Here is a 22122-nt window from a genome sequence, read left to right as displayed (position 1 = left end):
AGCACTTTCATCTTTAGGTAGAGTCAACTTTGAATTTAAAGCCATAGGTGTCGCAATAGGTTTACAATCTTGCATATTAAATCGCCTTAACAGTTTCTTAATATACTCAGTTTGATCTAAACACAAAGTTCCCTTTGACCTATCTCTAGTGACTCTCATGCCTAAGCAATTTTTCAACGGACCTAAGTTCTTGACATTAAACTCTTTCTCTAAAACATTCAGCAATTCAATCTTAACTGAGCTGTTCTTAGAATAAAAAACATAGAAATCATCTACATATAAAGCTATGATAACAAAGTCATTGTGAGATCTTTTTGTGTAAATACATGGTTCACATAGAGACTGTTTGAAACCGTTATCTACAAGTACACTGTTTACTTTTACATTCCACATCTTGCTAGCTTGTTTTAAACCATATATGCTCTTTTGTAAAAGACAGACACGATTATCGTTCTTACTACGAAAACCCTCAGGTTGTTCCATGTATATAACCTCATTTAAGTTACCATTCAAAAATGCAGTTTCTACATCAAGGTGATCTATTTCTAAGTCCATTTCATTAGCCAATGAAAACAAAATTCTCATAGATGAATGGCGAACTACAGGAGAAAAAGTTTCGTTATAATCTATTCCCTGCTTTTGAGTAAAACCTCTGGCTACAAGCCGCGCCTTAAATCTATCAAACTTTCCATCAGCATCATGCTTTAGTTTATACACCCACTTACACTTGACAACATTCGCGTTAGTAGGTCTACTCACCAACTTCCATACCTGATTTGACACCAGGGAGTCATGCTCAGTGTGCATCGCATCAATCCAATTGTTACAATGTGGTGAAGCGATAGCATCCGCATAAGACTGTGGTTCCTCTAATAAGGTATGCTGAGTTAGCATTGAATAGTCTTCATACCTTCGTGGTGGACGTCTTTCACGAATAGGACGACCGGACAAACCAATTGTAGCTTCACTACTCGGCTGCACAGCTTCCCCTCCACATGACACCTGGCTAGATGATGTCAGACGCTCATCACGTCCATCATCAGCAGACTCGCCACTTGAGATGGGCTCGCTCTCACTTAATGTCTGGTGGTCATCGTCATGGACTCCATCTGAAACATTTGTTAAATTATTGTTAGTTTCATTGTTAATTTCCACAATAGTATCATGACGTTCAATTGCCTCAACATAATTATTCATTAAGTTATTGTCATTTAAAATAGAATAATAATAATTATCATCAGAAATTTTCGGTCCATTATCATAATAAAACTTATTCTCTATAAAAGCTACACTACGGGATAATATCACAGTATTAGGACTAGATGGCTCGCATAAACGATAGCCTTTTGTACTCTCACTATAACCAACGAAAATAGCTAATTTTGCCTTAGCATCTAATTTCTGGCGTTTCTGTGATGGATTTAGACAGTATGCAACACAGCCAAACACCCGAAGGTGACTGAGATCTACCTTAGATCCACTCCAAACCTCCTCAGGTAAACGTCCCTCTAAAGCTACTGTGGGAGCCCTATTTTTTAAGTAAATAGCAGTCATAACTGCCTCTCCCCAATAACGCTTGCAGAGACCTGACTCGCTAAGCATACATCTAACTCTGTCTAGCAGCACACGATTAAGGCGCTCGCTGACCCCGTTTTGTTGCGGACAGTAAGGGACAGTACTCTGATGTACAATACCTTCCCTTTTCAGATAATCAGAGAAGTTTTTATTAAAATATTCACCACCTCTATCGGACCTTAGAACTTTAATTGACAACCCTAACTGTTTCTCAGAATGTGCTTTAAAAGTGATAAAATGTGACATTACCTCAGATTTGTGCTTCATGAGATATCCAAAAGTCTTCCTAGTGTAGTCATCTGTAAAGGTCACTAGGTATCTCGCTCCACCCCAGCTCGGTTCCTGCATCGGGCCGCAGACGTCACTATGTATGAGTTCCAGTGGTCGATTAGCACGCGTCGCCTGTCCCTGCGGATAAGATGCGGCCGACATCTTCCCCTCAAGACATGCCACACAGTTGTTTAAGTCTTCATCCTGAAACATCACACCACATGCACCATCCCGTAAACATTTCATACCTCGGAGACTAAGGTGTCCTAGACGTCTGTGCCACAACTCCGCTGGAGAACCTGCTGCGACTATGGCCCTCGGTGATTCCTGGCTACCTTCCAGGAACAAGGAGTGATCCATGGGCGAGAAATTGTTAGTTTTCACATTAACACAAACGTTTAGTTTATATAAACCATTACAACGTACAGCACATGCAATTAGGTTGCCAACACCAGTGGTTTTGCTCTTATGGTTATAAATTAGACAGCCTCTCCTATTAAATATAACTTCATGGCCACTCTCAACTAATTTTGATACGGAAATTAGATTACAAGAAAGTTGGGGAACATACATTACATTGGACAATGATAACGGACTCACCTGCTGTTTAACTTCTAAATCAATATGCCCTTGACCTTCACAAGTAATTTCAGTATTATTGGCTACTTTGACGCTAAGTTTACATGGTATAAATTTTTTAAAATAACATTGGTTATTAACCATATGATTACTAGCACCACTGTCCAAATAAAAGTCCTGTGATGGTAACTGAGCTATGAATGCAGACACTAGGTTATTAGTCGCGGCACTAGCAGCTTTCGGATTCTTCTTCATACGCTTAAGCTTAAAGCACCTGGATTTTCTGTGACCAATATTGTGACAGAAATCACAAGAGACAGTTCCATTCTTGTTGCTTATATAAGCAGCGGTATTAACAGAAGTTTTTCTTGAGTATTCTTGAAGTAGTCGAGCCTTGACGAGTTCACTGGAAATCTGATTTGTGACAGTAACTGTTGATAAACTTGAAACAAGTGTATCATAGTCAGACGGAAGTCCGCTGAGAAGTATCTCCGCCACCTCAGCATCCTCAATAGTCCTTCCAATGTCTTGGAGCTGCTGAACTAATGTGGTGACATTTTGTATATATATACTCATCGAACTAAAATCAGCAAACTCAATCCGATGCAACTTCCTCAGCAATAGGACACGTCTATATAGGCCTCGATCCTCAAACACTTCAGAAAGTTTTTTCCAAGCTGCAGCAGCCGAAGTCTCATTCCTTACATATTGATATAAGTCCTTTTTGATGGATAAACATATTCGTGCAAGAGCACGTGTTTGACGCACCGCGTCATCGTCCCGTCCCTCAACTGCGTCCCACAATCCTTCCAGTATGAGAACATTTTTAATACAAAATTTCCAAGTGTGAAAATTCGAAGAACCGTCGAGTTTTTCAAAGTTGTTCATGCGGGTTAAATCACCCGTACATGACTCCGACGAATCCATTGACCCGGCATGCAATCTCAATGCTCAAACAAAATGTCTTCCGTTCGGTTCGGTTACACTTCTTTGTCTGGTACACATAACCTGTTGATTTGATGAGCAGAGCGTGGAACTGAGCTTGTGATGGATGCACGGGTTATTCGAAATAAACACTTTTATTGACCAGTCTCAAATTATATTAAATATTAATTAAAAAAGATACAGAGAGCGTCCGTCATGTTTGGAGGGCGAAACCAAAGAGAACAAATAAGTATAGACAACATTCAATGATAATATTAACATGGATATAAAGCCGTATATAGACTTTCCAACAGTTATAAGTTTGACGTGTGTATCTGTCTGTGGTATCGTAGTTCCTAAACTAATGAACCGATTTTATTTTAGTTTTTTTTTTGTTTGAAAGGTGGCTTGACCGAGAGTGTTCTTAGCTATAATCCAAGAAAATCGGTTCAGACGTTTGAAAGTTATCAGCTCTTTTCTAGTTACTGTAACCTTCACTTGTCGAAGGTGTTATAAATTTTTAATTAACACTTGTTCATCGTACCCTTATTGCTAAGAGTCGTGACCTCTTTCCATTATTCGCATAGTGGTAGAAGTTTTCTTGGGATTGGGAGCGACGGGTTCTTAGATCCTATTTATTCATTAGTTGAAATAACTTTACATTGCAGACATTTTAGTAGTTTTTCCTCAAAAATACTTTTCCCAAACGACTGTTCAACTTAGGTGAAAATCATCGTGCCTCTCACCCACAGAACACCTGTTCTGTGCTCTCACCTTAAACATTCGGCTCCGCGCGGATGGTGGAGGGAAGGGCCAGCCGGCGTATCTTTATACCGGAGATCTCTTTCTCTATTAGATTAGATAATGTTAGGTGCAATAGCAAACAGATTACCCACGTGTGTACTTGTGTACAGCGTCCCCTTTACAGGGCTCTCTCCGTCACTGACTCCATACAATCGTAGTCCCAATTTCATTTAAATATTAAGCAACCAAAGTCCATGAAATTTTGCAAACATGTTCTAGAAACTAATATCAGCTATGCCTGTGGTTTTCCAGATTTCTGTTAAAATATACGGTTTCAAAGTTACGCGGTCTTAAAAATTCACATACAAATCTTTGAGCCCCTGTTATTTTAAAACTACATATTTAAAAAAAAATCTAAAACACCACAGATTCTAGTTTCTAGAATATGTCTGCAAAATTTCATGGACTTTGGTTGCTTAATATTCAAATGAAATTGGGACTACGATTGTATGGACTAAGTGACGGAGAGAGCCTTTTAACATAATCTTCATGGGCAATTTTTCATTGCAGATTGAGCGAGGTACGGTACCCCTTTCAAGGTCTACCAACAAGCAGCACATGCAGTTGAATATTGATATACTCAAATTTTCTCTTACTACTGAAGAAGTGGAGAGAATCAGCGCATTCAACGTAAACCGGACAGTCTACGGCTATAAAAGAGATGCTATTTTCGAAGATTATAGACTTAGATTGTTGGACGGCAATCGGCGAAATAGGAAATTGTATCCATTGCCATGATAAGAAATGACTTTCTTAAATAACGATTTTTGTAAATCAATACTTTCTAAACAAAAACTATTTTTAAATTGAATGCAGATCTTTTGTTGTCTTAGTCTCACTCAAGAAATAAAGGTATAGGTAGCTAACTTAAAATACCCCCTAGTTTATACAGGAGGGCTTATCATTAACCGACTTCATAAAAGGAGGAGGTTCTCAATTAGTCGGAATCTTTTTTTTTGTGTAGGTATATTCTAGCTAACGTGCTTTGGGTGTTTTTAAGACGTTTTATTTTTTATTTTTTGTCAATAGATAATAATTAAATACTAGCAAAAACTTAAGGTATCAAGGCAATGCCAATAACCATTTGCCTTATCTTGTAGTTTTAGTGATTTAGTATTTTTCAAACTTGTATTGTATAGCGTGTAAAACTCGGGTCAATGCCCCACCTACGATGTGGCATTGACTTCGAGTACCTATTTACGGAACGTCCGTTGACTTCTAGCCTCAGGCAGATGTTTTATTTTCAATATATTGTGAACTTTTAAAAATAACAGGATTTTTTAATTTTTTTCGTAGTTTTTTTATGGTGTCTTATCAGTAATAATCAGTGCTATCACCTGTCTTCGTTTTTGCTAGCGTTCTGGTTACACCTTGTATTATGCAATGAATGAATAAAACTTTTTGACTTTTAAGATTTTTATTTTTAATAATTAATAAATGATTTATTCTAAGCTTATAAAATTTCGTAATACCCTCTTAAAGTTAGTGTACTTATTTTATCATATTTACAAAAGTTCTTCTATAATAATAATAATGAAATTAATGTATACTTTATGAACATAACACAATTTCTAGATAAATTTTTCATTTTGTCTTGCATTGCCTACTTTTCTAAATCTTATTACAAATTACCTATTTTAAAATCATGGATCGGTCGTGATTCTTGCACAACAACATTTAAAAAAAACGAAAATTTCTAAATTGAGCAAATATAATAAAAAGCCTTTAAGTTTTGAATGTATGCCTTAATCTATCATTTTATATTATAGGGAAGAAACAACCATGTTGTGGATTTGTTTAATCGAAATTTTACTTAAAATAGTTATGAAAGGGAAGTACACTAAGAAATGGGATGTATAGAATACTTTAGGAAAATTAGGATAAGGATAATGGAAGAAGGAAAAAGGAAAGGAACTAGGAAGGGAATTGGGAAGAGGCGAGCGTCAGAGGAGGATGGGATGTTGAGAAGGGGGTAAGGGAGGGAAGAGAAATTAGTTAGCAGAAGGAAGATTATAAGACCAGGGACGGAGAAGAAAGGAAGAGAAAGGAATTACCAGAAAGGAGGAAATTAGGAAGAATGATGCTGAGGCAGTGGGAGAAAGGAAAAGGAAAAGGCAAGGAATTCGGAGAAGGGAGGGCTGGTAATGGTAAACCAATAGGTTTTCAAAAGGAAAATCAAAAGAATTGAAAAGAATAACAAATAAATATAAATACTTCTTGGTACCTTATGTTCCTTTAGATTATCAGAATTATTAAGCACATCAAAGATTTTTTACAGTCAGACAGTTCTTAATTCTAAAATCTCTAATCTAGGTATGTTACATAAAGCTGCTGATGAAGTTATTAAACTGTGCAAGCCTGTCATAGACCTAGCTATAATAATTGTTTATACCTACCCCCCCCCCCCCCCCCCCCTTCTATTTAAATTACATCGTAATATTTTTTTTTTTTGTAATTGGTATTATAATACTTAGCTACGCATGTAAATGGAATGGTTTTAAATGGAATCAATCGCATTATGTAACATAGTATATCACATCCATAGTTTTAACAATTCAATTTTAACTATAGCCAAGCCTAACTAAATCACAAATAAATTCATGATCAAAGAAATCCAAAACATTAGCTTTGCCTTGTATAAAATGAATCGCCTGCCCATTACCTATTAGCCAGTTTAATTTAATGCGAATAGGTTTAAAAAAATACAAATATATATAGGGGGTTAGCAAACATTGCGAATTTCGATCCAAATTTTATAAAAGGTACGTACAATGTACATACTTCATTTGTCATGGTTACCAGTCCCATTTTGCTCATTGGCTGATACTTACTATAGCATTGTTGAAGAGCATGCACTGTTGCAGCAAAAATACCATAAATTCGTCCAACCACAACGATTTGTGATTATAGTGATAAACACGATAATTTTGCTAGCCCCCCGTTTTGACGTTTCATTTTATACAAGACAAAGTTTACAATATCAATCGATGGCTAGTTGTCTGAAGGAACCGTCGATACCGAAGAGTTCGTCGTAGTTAGTAGGTTTTCCCGGTCGGAGGCTTTCGTTGGCCACCAGCGAATCCTGCATCTTGAACCACTCCCTGTACTCTATCAGTTTTTGAGTCCATTTGGCTGAAACACATTACTTTGAAATACTCTATCTGATCCACCTCAGTTTCGCTAGGATAGTTTCTGACAATCTTTTCTTACAGTGGATCTACGTTATAGAGAGAGCCTGTATGCAAAATCTCAAGTTCCTAGACAAAGCAGTTTAAATTGTGCGTTGATATAGCAGTCATTTTAGACTTTATGTATAAACACATCTACTATTGTGCTTTTAAATATTTTATTTAGATACCTTGTAGGTCATCCATTGATCCAATTTCACCCCCGTATTCATTCGGCAACATTTCTTGAGGAATATACTTGTACAAGTCCTTCAACTCTTTGTGAATGAAAATCTGTAAAGTTTGAGATGTGCTTAAATTATAGTTATTAAAAACCTGATCCAATAACCCCAACTGGAATAGGTTAATATTATGATCCCTCACGAAACCTTCTTGGAATTTGTAATTTCAAGCATTTTCAGGTAAACTAAACTTTGGTTTTTGCATAAGAACAAACGGTGTTTTCAGCCATGTAATAACTCTACTCATGGTTTTTGGTCTTCATATGCTCCTAAATCTTACCTCCTGTCCTTTTTGTTTAACTATATGTTTAATTAATTATACAGCACTTGTAAAAGTTTATTTTAATAAAAATCTATTCTATTCTATTCTTTTCTATAGGTTACTCACCCTTTTCCTAATTTTCTCCTTAAGGAAAGGTTTCACGAAGTTTACAAATCTCTCAACCACGGGCGACGTGTTGATGATATGGACTTCCTTCAGTTTTACTGGATACGCTTCCTGAAACGTGACAATGGGTTGAAGTTTCAAACTTATTAATAAACCAATTTCCTGCGAGAACTCTTGAACGCGTGTTTCTGTACTACTATAAATTAGTACTGGACTACTATAAATTCTTTAATCTGTCTCATTTCCAACTTCTTATACCTAATTGTATCTATTTGTGAAATAATTTTGATTTAAATTATTATTCGAATTCCTTATCATATTAATTAATAAGCTTTTGTCGTGTTTTATGGAGCTTCATCTCCGAAGCGTACATTAATTGGAGTTCAACGAACAGATGTACGTATCCATGATAGCCTCAGTGTCGAGGCTGCTCACGAGCTTTAGATATCACGTTGGATTTCAAATACAAGTACCTGCACACAGATCATGAATTTCTTAATAACTGATGGAGAGAGCTTAGCCAGTAGACTTGGTCCGAGCACAGCACCGTCCAATACGTAGATATCGCCAGCGACGCCCACTATTTCCTCTACCAGTCTAATATCACCAATCATCAGAGCCAGCTTAAATGTGTCTGTAATTTGTTGAGAGTCTAGTCCTGGGTAGAGACCTTGAAATAAAAAAAATATGTGAGCAAAGAAATGAAAAGAAATTTAATGGAATTCAGGTTAGTAAAGGAAATCTCAATTATGAAGAGTTACCTTCATGTCACTTCTAATCTAATATTTTCCATTGATCAATGGATGAAGGGGGTTTGCTTCCTTATTGGTTGAATCCACTGCGTTGAAAAAGGAGATGAAACTTTTGGTTCATTAATCAATAGACCTTTATTTAAATTAATGTACCTAAGTACAAAGTACTGTGTGCTCTTCAAACCAATGTTCCGATTGACTTGAATAACTTAACATCTTGATTGTTTACGATCACAAGAAGGTAGGTATTGTGCAAACATATTTTATCAGCTATCGTCACTATGCTATGTTTATTTAATTTGATTTGTAAAACTTGTCATACATAATAATATAAGGTAAGGTAACCTATAACATCATGTAAATATATCTTTTACATAATTGCGTCACTCTTGAATCATTATTAACTTAATCATCATCAGGTTGGATCGTAAAATAATGAATTATGAACAAATTTATAATGAGTATCTACATAAGACAGAATCACAAAACATAAAGTGTTTTGTTTGGCGGCCTAGCCCAATCCGCGTTAAAAATTTAATGTGTTTTGGGGTTCCCTACCTCAAATGGAAAAACGGAGTTTTATTGTTTGTCTTGTCTTTCCGTCAGTTGTGTCTGTCAAGAAAACATAGGGTACTAGCAGGTAGGTACGTCTTATAGCACAAGTAAAGCAAAAAATCCGAAAACAGTGAACTCGTGATTACATCACTAAAAAAATATTAAAATTTGTTCATGAAGAAATAATAGTATTTTCAATTTTCAAAGTAAGATAACTTATACCAAGTGGGGCATCATATGAAAGGGCTTTACTTGTACATTCAAAAAACAGATTTTTATTTATTTTTATGCATACCCAATTATTTTTTGATTTATGGTGCAAAATGTCGAGAAAAATATCCGAGTACGGAACCCTCGCTGCGACCCTCGAGTCTTGGCTGACTCGCACTTGACCGGTTTTTTCTTAAAATTCAAAACAAGTGGAGACGCGGAAACTAACAGTTAAACATAACAACACGTTTGACCACTATGTTTATCTTATTTCCTATGATTGATCTAACCAATAAGGATGTTTGTTAACAACTCACGTAAATAAAACATACGACACGTTACTGTTCAAGCATACCAAGTAAACGCGTGGAGACAAAACGACAAAACCACACCATTTACATAATAGAGAAGTTATGCCTGTTTGAGATTGTCCACAGATTTCATGATGAAATTTGTGATTTTATAGTTCAGTCCTATATTTTGTAGTTTATGAGTCATAAAATAATGTATAAGAAAGCATTGTTGGAAATTCTATAGAGGCTTAAATAGGGGATGAAAGTTGTAATGAAAGTCCGTTTTTCAAGATTTAACTATCTATGAAAATTGGTAGGTGTGTGAACTTTCGGGCAAAAATCAAGTGGTGTTTCTGGATTTTTGGGAATTTTACCACCTCACAGATTTTTGCAATTCCACTCAAGCAGAACTAGGGCGGATCAGCTAGTCTGTTTTTTCTATAGTTATCGTATAATTAAGGCACCTTTATTACTTCTTTACATCCTGGTGGATACAAAAAACCCTAAAGTAATTATGTAAGTTTTTGAACAACAAATTTATTTTATAGGACCAGTTATATTTCTTTTCTTATAGCGTGCCTATAAGTACCTATATTATGTCATAAAAGGCACTGACTACCAAAATTTCAAGTTTCTTACCCTAGTGATTTATTTTATAGAATAGAATATAATAGATTTTTATTCAAATAAACTTTTACAAGTGCTTTTGAATCGTCAAATAATTTACCACTGGTTCGGAATGCCGTTCCTACCGAGAAGAACCAACAAGAAACTCGGCGGTTGCTCTTTTCAATTGTTCAATTTACATATTAATATTTTGTGTATTGAAAGATCAGTCAGTCATGAAGAGTCTTTTTATAAGAACAGATAAACTGATTGACTAACAATAACGCCCAGCTGTCTGACTGAATGTAAATTAATGTAGGTCCACCTCAAACTGTTGGGTTTGGAGACGAGATTTGTCATTTCCGATTCTTTCAATATTCATTTCAGGTTTTTTACCTACATGTTAATATTATAATGTAGATAAAACCCCTCTTAAGAAAATAATTTTATTAACTACATGTTAGTATTATGAAGTAGATAAGACCCCTTTTAAAAATTTTAAAAATTTCACCCAAGTGCAGCCGAGTCGGATCAGCAAGTAGAAAATTAAAGAACGACTAAAACAACACATGCAAATACAAAAACATTTGATGGGAAAACGATATTGATCGGTATCAAGATGCTATTATAATGTATTGTAGCTTTTTGAAACATTGGATTATAAGTGTGAAGCACTTAGCACGTTTTGAAAGACGTCCAAGGTTACCTCAAGAAGAGTATTAATAATAAATAATAATGTCTTTAATAACAGGTGTATTGTTAGATGTGTTAAGGTAAATGATTTGTAAATTATTTTTTGTTTACCTCTGCATATTGTGACTCTTCTCCCATTCGGGGTCAGTCCAGGTAGTGGAGGTCCTTGTCTGAAAACCAAAATACGTAGTGTTTTTAACTGAGTCAAGGTCATATTTGATGTGCTTGTGAATCAAGACTTTAACCTAGACGGTAACAGGGTTATTGAAGACAATCCCGATGTGGTGTTGGTATCAAAAAAAATCTAAACAGAACATATAGTGTAGAGGTATTAAAAAAAGTATAATTATATTGAACACATAATAATAATTATAGAAGAAAAAGAGAAAAATAGAAGAATAAAACAGATGGGTCATCTAGAAAGATCCATTGAAGTTATTTAAAAAAAGGTCAGTGAAACATATAGAGAAGTAAAAAAAAGAACAATAGACAGATATGGAAGAACAAAGGTACAGCAATAAGAGCGCTGCTTTGTTGAAGAAGATAAGGTCAATTAAGAAGAACACAAATTGCGCACAGCTTAAGCAAGCAATGATAGATGTGATGTGATGTGTAGATTACCTAACTACTAAAATGATAGCAAAATAGATGTACCCACCTAAACATGAATAAATAAGTTACAACTTATTCATAGACAACATAATGATTCTGATACACGTATGCAAAATGTAAATGTAAACATTGCAAACTACGGTTTTAAGATTTACGTAATTCATATTGCTTAGTAAGATTACGCAGTCAATGAGCGTGCGCATGCGACTGCCCTTGAATCATCAAGGCCCACCATATCCATTGAAAAATAAACCTTATTTCAATGCATTAAATATCAGTTTAGCCAACAAAGAAGTCATGATAAGAAAAGACATTGAATTTGGACTATGTAGAGCGGATTTAGGACTTTTGCAACAACGGATTTGCATTGAGTGAGCCAAAATTGGGGTTCGCGTTGACCCCCTTTCTTAATGGCATGTTGATAATGTGACGACATTTTCTTGTAGGGTAGCTTTTGTGAGATTTGACGTTGCAGTTTTGACTTGCGTTGAAACAGCCGGGGTCTTCTGGCCAGCTTGTACCACCCTTTTACTATTAGAATAGAATAGAATAGATTTTTATTCAAATAAACTTTTTACAAGTGCTTTTGAATCACACTAATCACACTAATATTATAAAGGCGAAAGTTTGTATGTGTGTGTGTGTGTGTGTATATTTGTTACTCCTTCACGCAAAAACTACTGGACGGATTTGGCTGAAATTTGGAATGGAGATAGATAATATCCTGGATTAGCACATAGGCTACTTTTTATCCCGGAAAATCAAAGAGTTCCCACGGGATTTCAAAAAACCTAAATCCACGCGGGCGAAGTCGCGGGCACCGGCTAGTGGTCAATATAATCTACCACTGGTTCGGAATGCCGATCCTATCAAGAACCAGCAAGAAACTCGGCGGTTGCTCTTTTTATTGTCGAGCCACTGGTTTATCTAATAGGTGCTTTTTAAGATCCTGTAGGGTCCTATGTTTTTTGGGACTATAAAATTTAGAATATTGTATTCATTTTCTAGGCTTTGATGATAAAACGTAGTAGAGCTGGTTTAGAGCAGAGTACCTACCGTAGTGCAATTTGCTTGGAGATACCTGAACTTATAACTGTATTATTAACGGGTATTTTCTCGTTGGACTGCGACTAGTCTAGGTCTAGTTAGTACTTATGTGTGATAAAGCAGCTCTATAGTATTTTAGTAAACTGGTTGCAACATCTTGCTCCTTTTTGGTTTTGCGAGCTATAGGTACTTACATACTCTTTTATTTTTTTACCCGACTGCGGCAAAGCCAAAAGGAAGGGTTATGATTTTAGCAGTCTATGTAAATGTATGTGTGTATGTTTGTATCCAGATTTTGTGTATTTCACCGTAGCGCCTAAACTACTGGACCGATTTTGATGAATGAGGCGTTAAGGTCCGGGTCCAAGCTATAAAATTAGAGAGTGATCCCACTTCTGATGGCAGAAAAATTATAATGATACTTACAATTTAGATTTCAAGACCTCTCTCAGCTCAGGACTGGTCGCATCGCGGTTGGTGAAGAACTCTGGGCAAGCTGCCCTCATTGTGAAGTACATGTCCAGCTTGCGTTTGCACTTCTCCAGGGAAAAGCTGCTACCTCTCAAAAAAGTCATCAGGGGATTGTCTTCTGCAAAGAGTTATAGCCAATTTTAGCATGAAATGAGAGTGCAGTGGCGGAGCCATGTTATTTTGGGAATACTCAAGGGGTGGATTAGCTTTCTGAAAAGTCGGCAACGCACTGGCAGTTCTCAGTCTGGTGGCGGTATATGGTCATCATTTACTGTAAGTGATCTTCAGTACCGGGCAGGAACTATTGTACATCGATCTTTGGAAAGAGATAGCGGTTTCGTATAGCGTTGTCTCTGTTGTTGAGACCGACAAAACGTCACATAGGTATGAGTGATAGAGACAACGCTCTACGAAGCCGAAATCCCTTTCTAAAGGTCGATGTACATTATTTTGTGCTTGTAGTTAGGCGGTCTCAAACAAAAGAGATCTATTTTTAAGACCAATAATAATAAATTAGCCAAATAACTATCATCTTTATTATCAACCCATCATCAGCTCACAGAAGAACACGGGTCTCTTCTCAGAATTACCGCCCGTTATGCCAAATCCTTTCTTCCACGCACATGCAAACTGTGGAATCAACTCCCATCGGCAGTATTCCCACTAAATTACAACATGGGGTTGCTCAAGGAGCAGACGAACAGATTCCTGAAAGGCAGTCAACGCATCGGCGCTACATCTGGTGCTGCAAATGTTCATGGGCGGCGGTAATCACTTGACATCAGGTGACCAGCCTGCTCGTTCGGTCGCTATTTTTTATAAAAAGAACAAATAAATAATGAGAAAGGTTTAGGCTATCGATAGCATGCACTCACGCTCGACTCGGTGAGCACTCTTAACACGTGCATTTTGCTGGTAAACGTGCCCGTCACGCCTATGATTGGAGGTCACTTAACAACGTCTTTAATCTAATAGCTATATACCTACTTTTCGCGTGATTTCCACTAGTTATGTCAATCCATAACCATACAGTAGTTTCAATGTAAGTAAATACTTTATCTATTTATAAAGATAATTGCTTTTAAATTAAATGCAAATCCCATCAACTGTCCTGTTATTGCGTAACTCAAAAACCATTAGATGACAAGATTGGAGTCAAAGAGTAGGTGTTCGTAATTTTTCTTTTACTTATTTTAATTTAAATTGAACTGAAGTAGGTACAACAAATCTTGTATGATGTTGGTTAACATAACTTAGATACCTAGTGAATTTATCAAACTAACTGTCGGTCTTTCGGATCCTCGTATACATCGAGCTATAATATTATAGGGGTAAGAAAATACAGGGTGCACTTATGTTTGTATAGGCACAGTGTATTAGGTATCATCTCCCGCGTAAGCCTAAACCATCATCATAAGCCCATTGCCGGCTCACTACTGAGCACGGGTCTCCTGCCAGAATGATAAGGGTTTGGCAATACGCCACCACGCTGTCCAATCGGATCGGCAGACTTTTGAGCACACACTTCTGAGAACTTTATGGAACTTACCTCAGGAATGCAGGTTTCCCTACCTACTGTTTTCTTTTGCCGTGAAAGCAAGGTGATTATTGCTTAAACCGCATACCTACCTAAAATATTTGACTTCGAAAAGTTACCTCTTGCGTCAGTCAGATGTTTTATTTGTAAAATACAGGATTTTTAAATATATTTTTCGTAGTTTTTTATATGGCATTTTATCAGTAATTATCAATACTATCACCTGTCTTCGTTTTTGCTAGCGTTCTGAAACACCCTGTATAAGTATTACGGCAACAGCAATCATTTTATGTGACAGAATGGTTTCATACCCCACTCATCCGGTAGATGTGGTTCCTTCCGCAGCCACTCCTTAATCGCAGCCAGGTCCCGGTCCCTGGTGGTGACATCTTCCTTCAGTTCTATGCGGATCTTCTCAGAGAGCTCCTCTGTTGGATGCACCAACAGATCCGTCTTCAGCTGCATGTTACTGAAAAATGTAATATAATATAACTACACAACTAGTTACCCACATTATACTTAAATAACCAATAGTGAGATTGTTGGTTTGTCCTTCAATCACCCTGCAATAGTAAGTACAATAAGTATAGAGGAACGTGATTTTTGATAGCTATAAGAGAGGAGAGTGACATAGGTTATTTTTATCCCGGAAAATGAAAAAGTTCCTACAGGATTCTTAAATACTAAAATTTCGCGACTTCGTTCCCATGGATTTCAAAAATCCCGTGGGAGCTCGTTGATTTTCCGGGATGAAAAGTAGCTTATGCGTTAATCCAGGGTATCTTCATTTCAAATTCCGTCCAGTAATTTTTGCGTCAAAGAGTAACACATATCCAGCCATACATATAAGCTTTTGCGTTTATAATATTAGTAGGATACGATAGGATTAGATAGGATAGAACCCTTAGGGATTTGAAATTTGTGTAGTCACGCGGAAGAAGCCGCGGGCATAAAGTAGTGTTTAATAAAGTTTTATGGAGAGTAACAGGTCGTATTTTAGTGATGTTGCCAAATAATCACACGATTGTGGTCGCACACGAGTGTTGGAGTAACACATTGCATCAATTTTGATACCTTGACCTCAAAATGTGCGCTGATCGGACACTCCACCGCGAGATATTATGTCGATACATATTTAGTTGGTTACAAAAAAACTGATCAAGTGCGAGCCAGACTCGCGCACCGAGGGTTCCGTACTCGGGTATTTTTCCGACATTTTGCACGATAAATCAAAAATTTTTGTGCACACAAATAAACAAAAATCGGTTATAGCATGTACAGGTAAAGCCCCTTCATATGATACCCCACTTGGTATAGTTATCTTACTTTTAAAATTAAAAATACTGATTATTATTATTTGTTCATGCAACGCATTTTAATTCTTTGTGTGATGTAACCATAAATTGAACTTTTTTTTCCTTTACTTGTGCTATAAGACCTACCTACTTCCCAAATTTCATGATTCTAGGTCAATGGGATGTACCCTATAGATTTTCTTGACAGACACGATAGAGGGACATATGGACAGACGGGCAGACGGACAGACGGACGGACGGACGGATAGACAGACAGACAACAACGTGATCCTATTAGACTTCCATTTTTCCTTTTGAGGTACGGAACCCCAAAAATACCTACTTATTTGTATCTACCAAGTCCGTGTAGGATAGAAAAGCATGTAGGCTCCGTAGGTATCTCTATCTACCATGATGTTCTTAAGTCTAGGTCATAATGAATGTCAATATGTGGTCAATACAGTAAATAATGGTAACTATGCATTGTCAATATTTGCTCTTCAAACTGGCACTGTATAAAGGTTACATCTAAAGTGTTTTTAAATACTTAGTAAGTACCTTGTTTTATTTAACTTAATCTTGTGACTTGCGATTTTCCAATTACGTAATTAGGTAGGAAAGGTTTACGCGACAGGTCAAGATGACAATCGGGGTATGCGGCGGGGGACGCTCCATACACCCGCACGTTACCTATGCTATCCCACACCGGGTCCACGCGTGGGCTGTGTAGGTGTGCGTCCCCACTACGATTGCCATGTCGACTTGTCGCGTATATACTTCTACTGATCCGGTTCATTTATGGGAATTCATACACTAATAAAATTCAGTTCCCATACCTATAAACTTTACAGACAAATGGTACAGTACCTATTAGCATATAACATTATAGGTATGACTTGAAAAATTACGGATTTTTACACAAACTTGCATGCCCCTATTTATTGAACCTGGGAATAGAATTTCAAAAATCCTGAAACAATGTACCTACCTACCTAATTTTTTTCTAATTTATGGTTTAGTCCTAGTCTAGATCTGCTGGCAAGTGATATTGTTGCCTAAAATGGAGTGCGCTTGCCTAGAAAAAGCCTATTCACTCTTGACTTGAAGGCACCCACGATATTAAGTTCATAAATTAAAACTTTTTCATTTTTGGCCTAAAACCCAAATAAAAATTTCCATAGATTTATAGAATGGAAATTAAAAAAAAAAAACAAATCTTAAACACGCTCAAACAGCCACCCAAGTAGCACATGACAGCCGCACAGTGACTTGATTATAGAATTTGTGACAACTTAAGGCTGTTTTAGTTTGCTGCATAATGCCTGTATAGTTAGCTACTCAGCCCTTGTAATTCTAATTTGGGCCCCAAATTAACCAGCTCTGAGCATTACAGTGGCTGGTTAACGGCATTACATTATCCTTGAAACAGCTGAACAGGGGAACAGGGCCTGTATAACAGCTATACAACAGATTGCAGCATAAGATTAAGCTACTTTAATTCTCTTCAACAGCTTTTAGATGTTTTGACGCTTCGTAATAGCTTTTATTAAGATGTAAATAACCAAAAAAAATAGTTTTTTTATTTATAAATTGTGTAATATGTGACAGCTACATTTCTTTTTTGTTTAGAGTATGCATGGCGGACATTACTTATTTATAAGATCATAATATTTTTTCACAGTTAGGTTTTGAGTGTCATTGTAAGTAAATTGAGTTGCGAGTACCATTTTACTGTAAATGTGTATAGATAATTACATCAAATATTTCATGCACCATCTAAATAATATCGCGTTAACGAAAATATTTCTCAAGATAAATTGTATACAAATACTAAATAATTTTATCACTCAAACGATTGGCTTTCTAACTCATTGTATTCTATTAGGAAATAAGTGGAAAATATATAGTTTGAATTAAAAGCTATCAAGAACCCGAAATCTATAAGATAAATCATTTTGATATATCTATGTGTTTGGATATTTTTTATTAACAAATCGTTTTTGCACTGCTAAAATGGTGTCCATTTGTTAACCAGCACAAATTCTCCATAAATTCTTTTAAAAAGTTATTTAATGTGCAGTGGTGTTACCAAAGTCTATTTACTAGCTTATAGCATTATGTTGGCTGCCAGCTATACTTTATGCATTGTAATTAGAAAGGAGTACAGCTACTCCAATTTACAACTCACGGCATTTTTAGAGATTACATATGCACTTTTAATCAGCCATTAACAAGCTCGTTGAAGTAGAATTATAATTGAATTAGTGTACACCAATTTAAAACCAGTGGATGCTTCAATGCAGCCCGCCGCATTACAAGAGTGGTGAATTTGTCGTATTAACCAGTCGTTAACAAGCTTTGGACTTCTAGATCAGCTAGTAGTATCATATGCAGCCAATAGCTGGACAAGATCATTTTAAAATTCTACTTAAATGGTTTTAGTATAATTTTTCGCCATTATAAAGTCATTAGTCAGCTATGCTGTTCAATAGTGTATAATCTTTCCTTAGTACAGCCTAAAGACTCATTCTATCCTTTAGTACATCTGCATAAAAGCAATAGCCTGTAATGTAGCTTGCTTATAACGTAATTCATCGCTAATGTGCTACTTGGGCAATAAACTTTCTTGCTTACAAACAAAACCTTTTAATCCAAATCGGAGATGTGAGGTCCATTGTATTATTTTCGCTTACCACTAAAATATAACAATGGATAATGTCTCAATGAGAAGAGATGAAGTAACCTAGTGGGAACCTTCACCAATGCTAACTAGACCAATTATCACTCTGAAATTATCTCATTTCTAGCTTGTGCCGGCGACTTCGTCCACGTGACCTACACGAAATTCAAACAGGGGGTTTTACCCCCTTAGGGGATGAATTTTCAAAAATCCTATCTTAGTGGATGTCTACGTCATAATAGCTATCTGCATGACAAACTTCAGCCCGACCCGTCGTTGAGTAGTTTGAGCTGTGCGTTGATAAATTAGTCAGTCAGTCAGATAATCCTTTAATACTTATTTCCTCGACTTTGTTCGCACAACGACTACACAAATTTTAAACTCTTATTTTCCCCTTAGGGGTTGAATTTTCAAAAACTCTTTCTAAGCGGACACTAAGGTACGTCATAATACCTATCTACATGCCTATCTACATCACTAGGTATTCTTATTGCTTCTCTTCTGTACAATGTGATAACTATAGCCAATAGAGAGTCTATTAGAGGCATAGATAATATGATTGATCCATGATTATAGGTGTTTGCGTTCATACTGCAGCTGTCAAACTTAGTGGTAGACACAGAACAAAGAACCAGTTTACTGTGTGTTAGCCTACAGGTGGTAATAATCTAATTATATAGCAGCTATTTAAGTACTTTTAAAATATTTTTATGACTAACCATCCGGTCGTAAAGTTACGAAAGATTCTTGACGTTAGTTTCGTCAGAAATGGCGTAACTGAAAGCGAAATGGGTGGTTCGAGTATTGTAGGAACATTAACTATAGAGTATAGATATATCATACAAAATATACACACGCAATAAATAATCTATTTTCTTTGGAAGTAATAGAACCTCAGTAGCTTAACGGCTAAGGAGTGGAAAGAATTCCGAAAGGTGGGTGGTTTAAACCACACACGTTGCGCTTTTGTCGTAGCACAAGCTTTATGCTTAGGTAGTTGGAAGTGAAAGGGGAATATTAGTCATGATGATTAAAATATAATAATATGACATGTACCTAGTTTATAAAATGTATTTTAAACTAATATTTTCTTTACGCGTCCGAAGAATTTAATAAGTTCAAAGAAACATCGAAAGTAACAATCACTATACCTAACTATTACCTACTTAATATGCAGTTTAGTTATAAATCATCTTATTTACTAGTAACAAAATTCTTCAACTTTGTTTTAACAATACCTTTGTTACATAAATAGAAACATAGTTTAGTCCTTTAGCCTTAGACCACTCTTCCCTGATTATGAACAGTGTTTAGTTACTTACAGATTTTGATTTCCATAATAAATAGAAAATTATTTACGATATTGCCCGAATTATTTCAAAATTAACTAAGTAATAAGCATCAATAAACACTTATTCCATTTATTATCTATTTCATCCCAATTAATTAATTTAAGTTATTTATAAAAATAATGGAAATGAAACTTACATTAATTTCTTACGACAATCACAACAAAACGAGTTATAATCTAAGTTATATAACAACAAGAAACACGTCCATCCAGCTGTAACATACAGCTATTACTGACCTCGAGCAGCCTCTCTCTATATGTTGGGAAATGCGGCACTTTGCTAACTTGACCTGATGCTGCGTTTACGTAGCATTCACTACTGGAAAGATTGTACCTATCGCTTACCTGGCACGCTGAAATTTACCCCAATATACCCCAAATTAATTATTTCTTAGTTAAATCAAAAGACTACTGATTAAAAAAAATAAGTCTTCATTCACCAAAATTTTGGAGTGGAGACCATGGATTCGTGGGGCGAGGATGGCAGATCCTTTTTAAGGACCTGTCATCCCGTCTTGTGGAGTCCACGGGTGACCGGAAATCAGGCAGTTACCTCGGTCAGCATATTAGTCTGGCCATTCAACGAGGTAACGCAGCCAGCGTTCTGGGCACCCTGCCTCGTTACAGTGATCTGGATGATATTTTTGTTTTATAATTTTTTATATTTAAGTATTTTTAACATTTGTGAAAATCTGTATTGCACTATATTTCAAAATAAATTCAATGAAAAAAGAGAAGGAAGAAAAATTTCATTTCATCTCAAGAAACCTACACTAACAGATGGGTGAAGAAACAAAGAAAGAAAGATGCACTAAACTAAAAATGAATCAGCTAATTCTAGATATTTATCGGGTACCTAGAAGAAAAAAGCCAATAATTATTTACGCATGGAGGGAAGGGAAATTCACATCAAATTTAAAATTGTTTAAAAGTTTTAGAAAAATAATAATGTAAAGAGCTCAGCGTTTTATACATAAATACCTTTAAATAATTTACTGGAATCACGTTTCTTATTGACACATGATTATTTTATCTAATAATAGTTTTGTGGATGTTATTTAATTACATAATCAATTTGTTATTCAAAATATTTTACGTCATATGCCCAGGCAGGTCGGCACCCAATTAAATTATTTACGGGTAAGTAGATTAATTATTTTTGCTTACGTAACGCCTTATTAACCTGTTTTTTGAATTCTGGAAATATTTGAATCACAATAAACTAATAGCTAGTATTTTATTCATAACCACATCTATATCATCATAGAGTTATATTTCTAACTCTATGTATATTATATTATAATCATAGTATAATATATATAGTATAATATAATATATGTATATAGTATAATATAGTATATTATAATCAGAGGTAAATTTTTGAAGTATTTTATGCAATGGGAGCTATCAAGATGTTTTTAATCACTTGACTATTGAAACTTACCTACTCGTGTAAGTAAACTTTCCCATCAAATCAAAGCATACAACCTTTGCTTAAGATTTGCCAACTTCTAAGATGCGGCTGTTAATATAATTCGAAATATTGTATATAAAATTATTACCTTTCGATGCATTGTAATAGTATAGAAACGTGGTTTAGAAAAATCAGTTTTTTTACAGCTGCATATTGCAGACTCGAAAGTGGTAGTAGGTACAATAAGTCTTATTAGAACAGTAGGAACTGAAACCTAGCATTTTTCCTAAAAATCCTTCATAGCCTGATGTCTTACTCAGGGACGTTAGATATCTTCTCCTTGTTAACAAAATAAAAGGAACCTACATAATGTGTAGACTATAGATACTACTAAGTCATAAATGCGAAAGTATGTTTGTTCGTTGGTTTATCCCTTGACCAGGTCGCAACGGAGCAACGGATCGACGTTTTTACATTATAGTGAAAGACCTGGTGAAGAAGGTGGTCTACAGGATATATTTCGAAGAGTGTGCACAATAACTCTTTGACCTGGTTCTTCCTTCACCTTTCTACCATCGTACTGCAAAGCATCGTCAAGGTCTGCATCCGTACGTAGTCGAAATTCCTCGAACACGTACGAAACGATTTGCTTCCTCT

At 35.9% G+C, this 22122-nt stretch overlaps 1 protein-coding gene across 1 annotated transcript; it reads right to left on the bottom strand.

Annotated features, from left to right (window-relative positions):
• Nucleotides 1–6547: 6547 nt before the first annotated feature.
• Nucleotides 6548–20316, bottom strand: LOC123871086 (alpha-tocopherol transfer protein-like). Its single transcript, XM_045914660.1, has 8 exons — nucleotides 20189–20316; nucleotides 15037–15194; nucleotides 13144–13306; nucleotides 11170–11228; nucleotides 8423–8619; nucleotides 7950–8060; nucleotides 7511–7613; nucleotides 6548–7284 (listed from the first exon to the last, which is right to left on the bottom strand). Exons 2-8 carry the CDS (start codon nucleotides 15188–15190, stop codon nucleotides 7133–7135), a joined length of 939 nt encoding a protein of 312 aa, XP_045770616.1. The 5' UTR covers nucleotides 15191–15194; nucleotides 20189–20316; the 3' UTR covers nucleotides 6548–7132.
• Nucleotides 20317–22122: the final 1806 nt, after the last annotated feature.

Source organism: Maniola jurtina, chromosome 13, assembly GCF_905333055.1.
Source record: "Maniola jurtina chromosome 13, ilManJurt1.1, whole genome shotgun sequence".
In the NCBI taxonomy this organism is placed as follows: domain Eukaryota; kingdom Metazoa; phylum Arthropoda; class Insecta; order Lepidoptera; family Nymphalidae; genus Maniola; species Maniola jurtina.
Note: the sequence above shows the minus strand (reverse complement) of the source record. Positions and strands in the feature narration are given on the sequence as shown.

Excerpts from the sequence above, each read along its gene's own strand:
- LOC123871086 (XM_045914660.1), bottom strand. The coding sequence starts at position 15,190 with ATGCAGCTGAAGACGGATCTGTTGGTGCATCCAACAGAGGAGCTCTCT. Across the intron at positions 7,614-7,949 it reads AGGAGAAAATTAGGAAAAGG|ATTTTCATTCACAAAGAGTT; the intron begins GTGAGTAACCTA and ends CAAACTTTACAG. Across the intron at positions 7,285-7,510 it reads ATCAATGGATGACCTACAAG|CCAAATGGACTCAAAAACTG; the intron begins GTATCTAAATAA and ends AATGTGTTTCAG.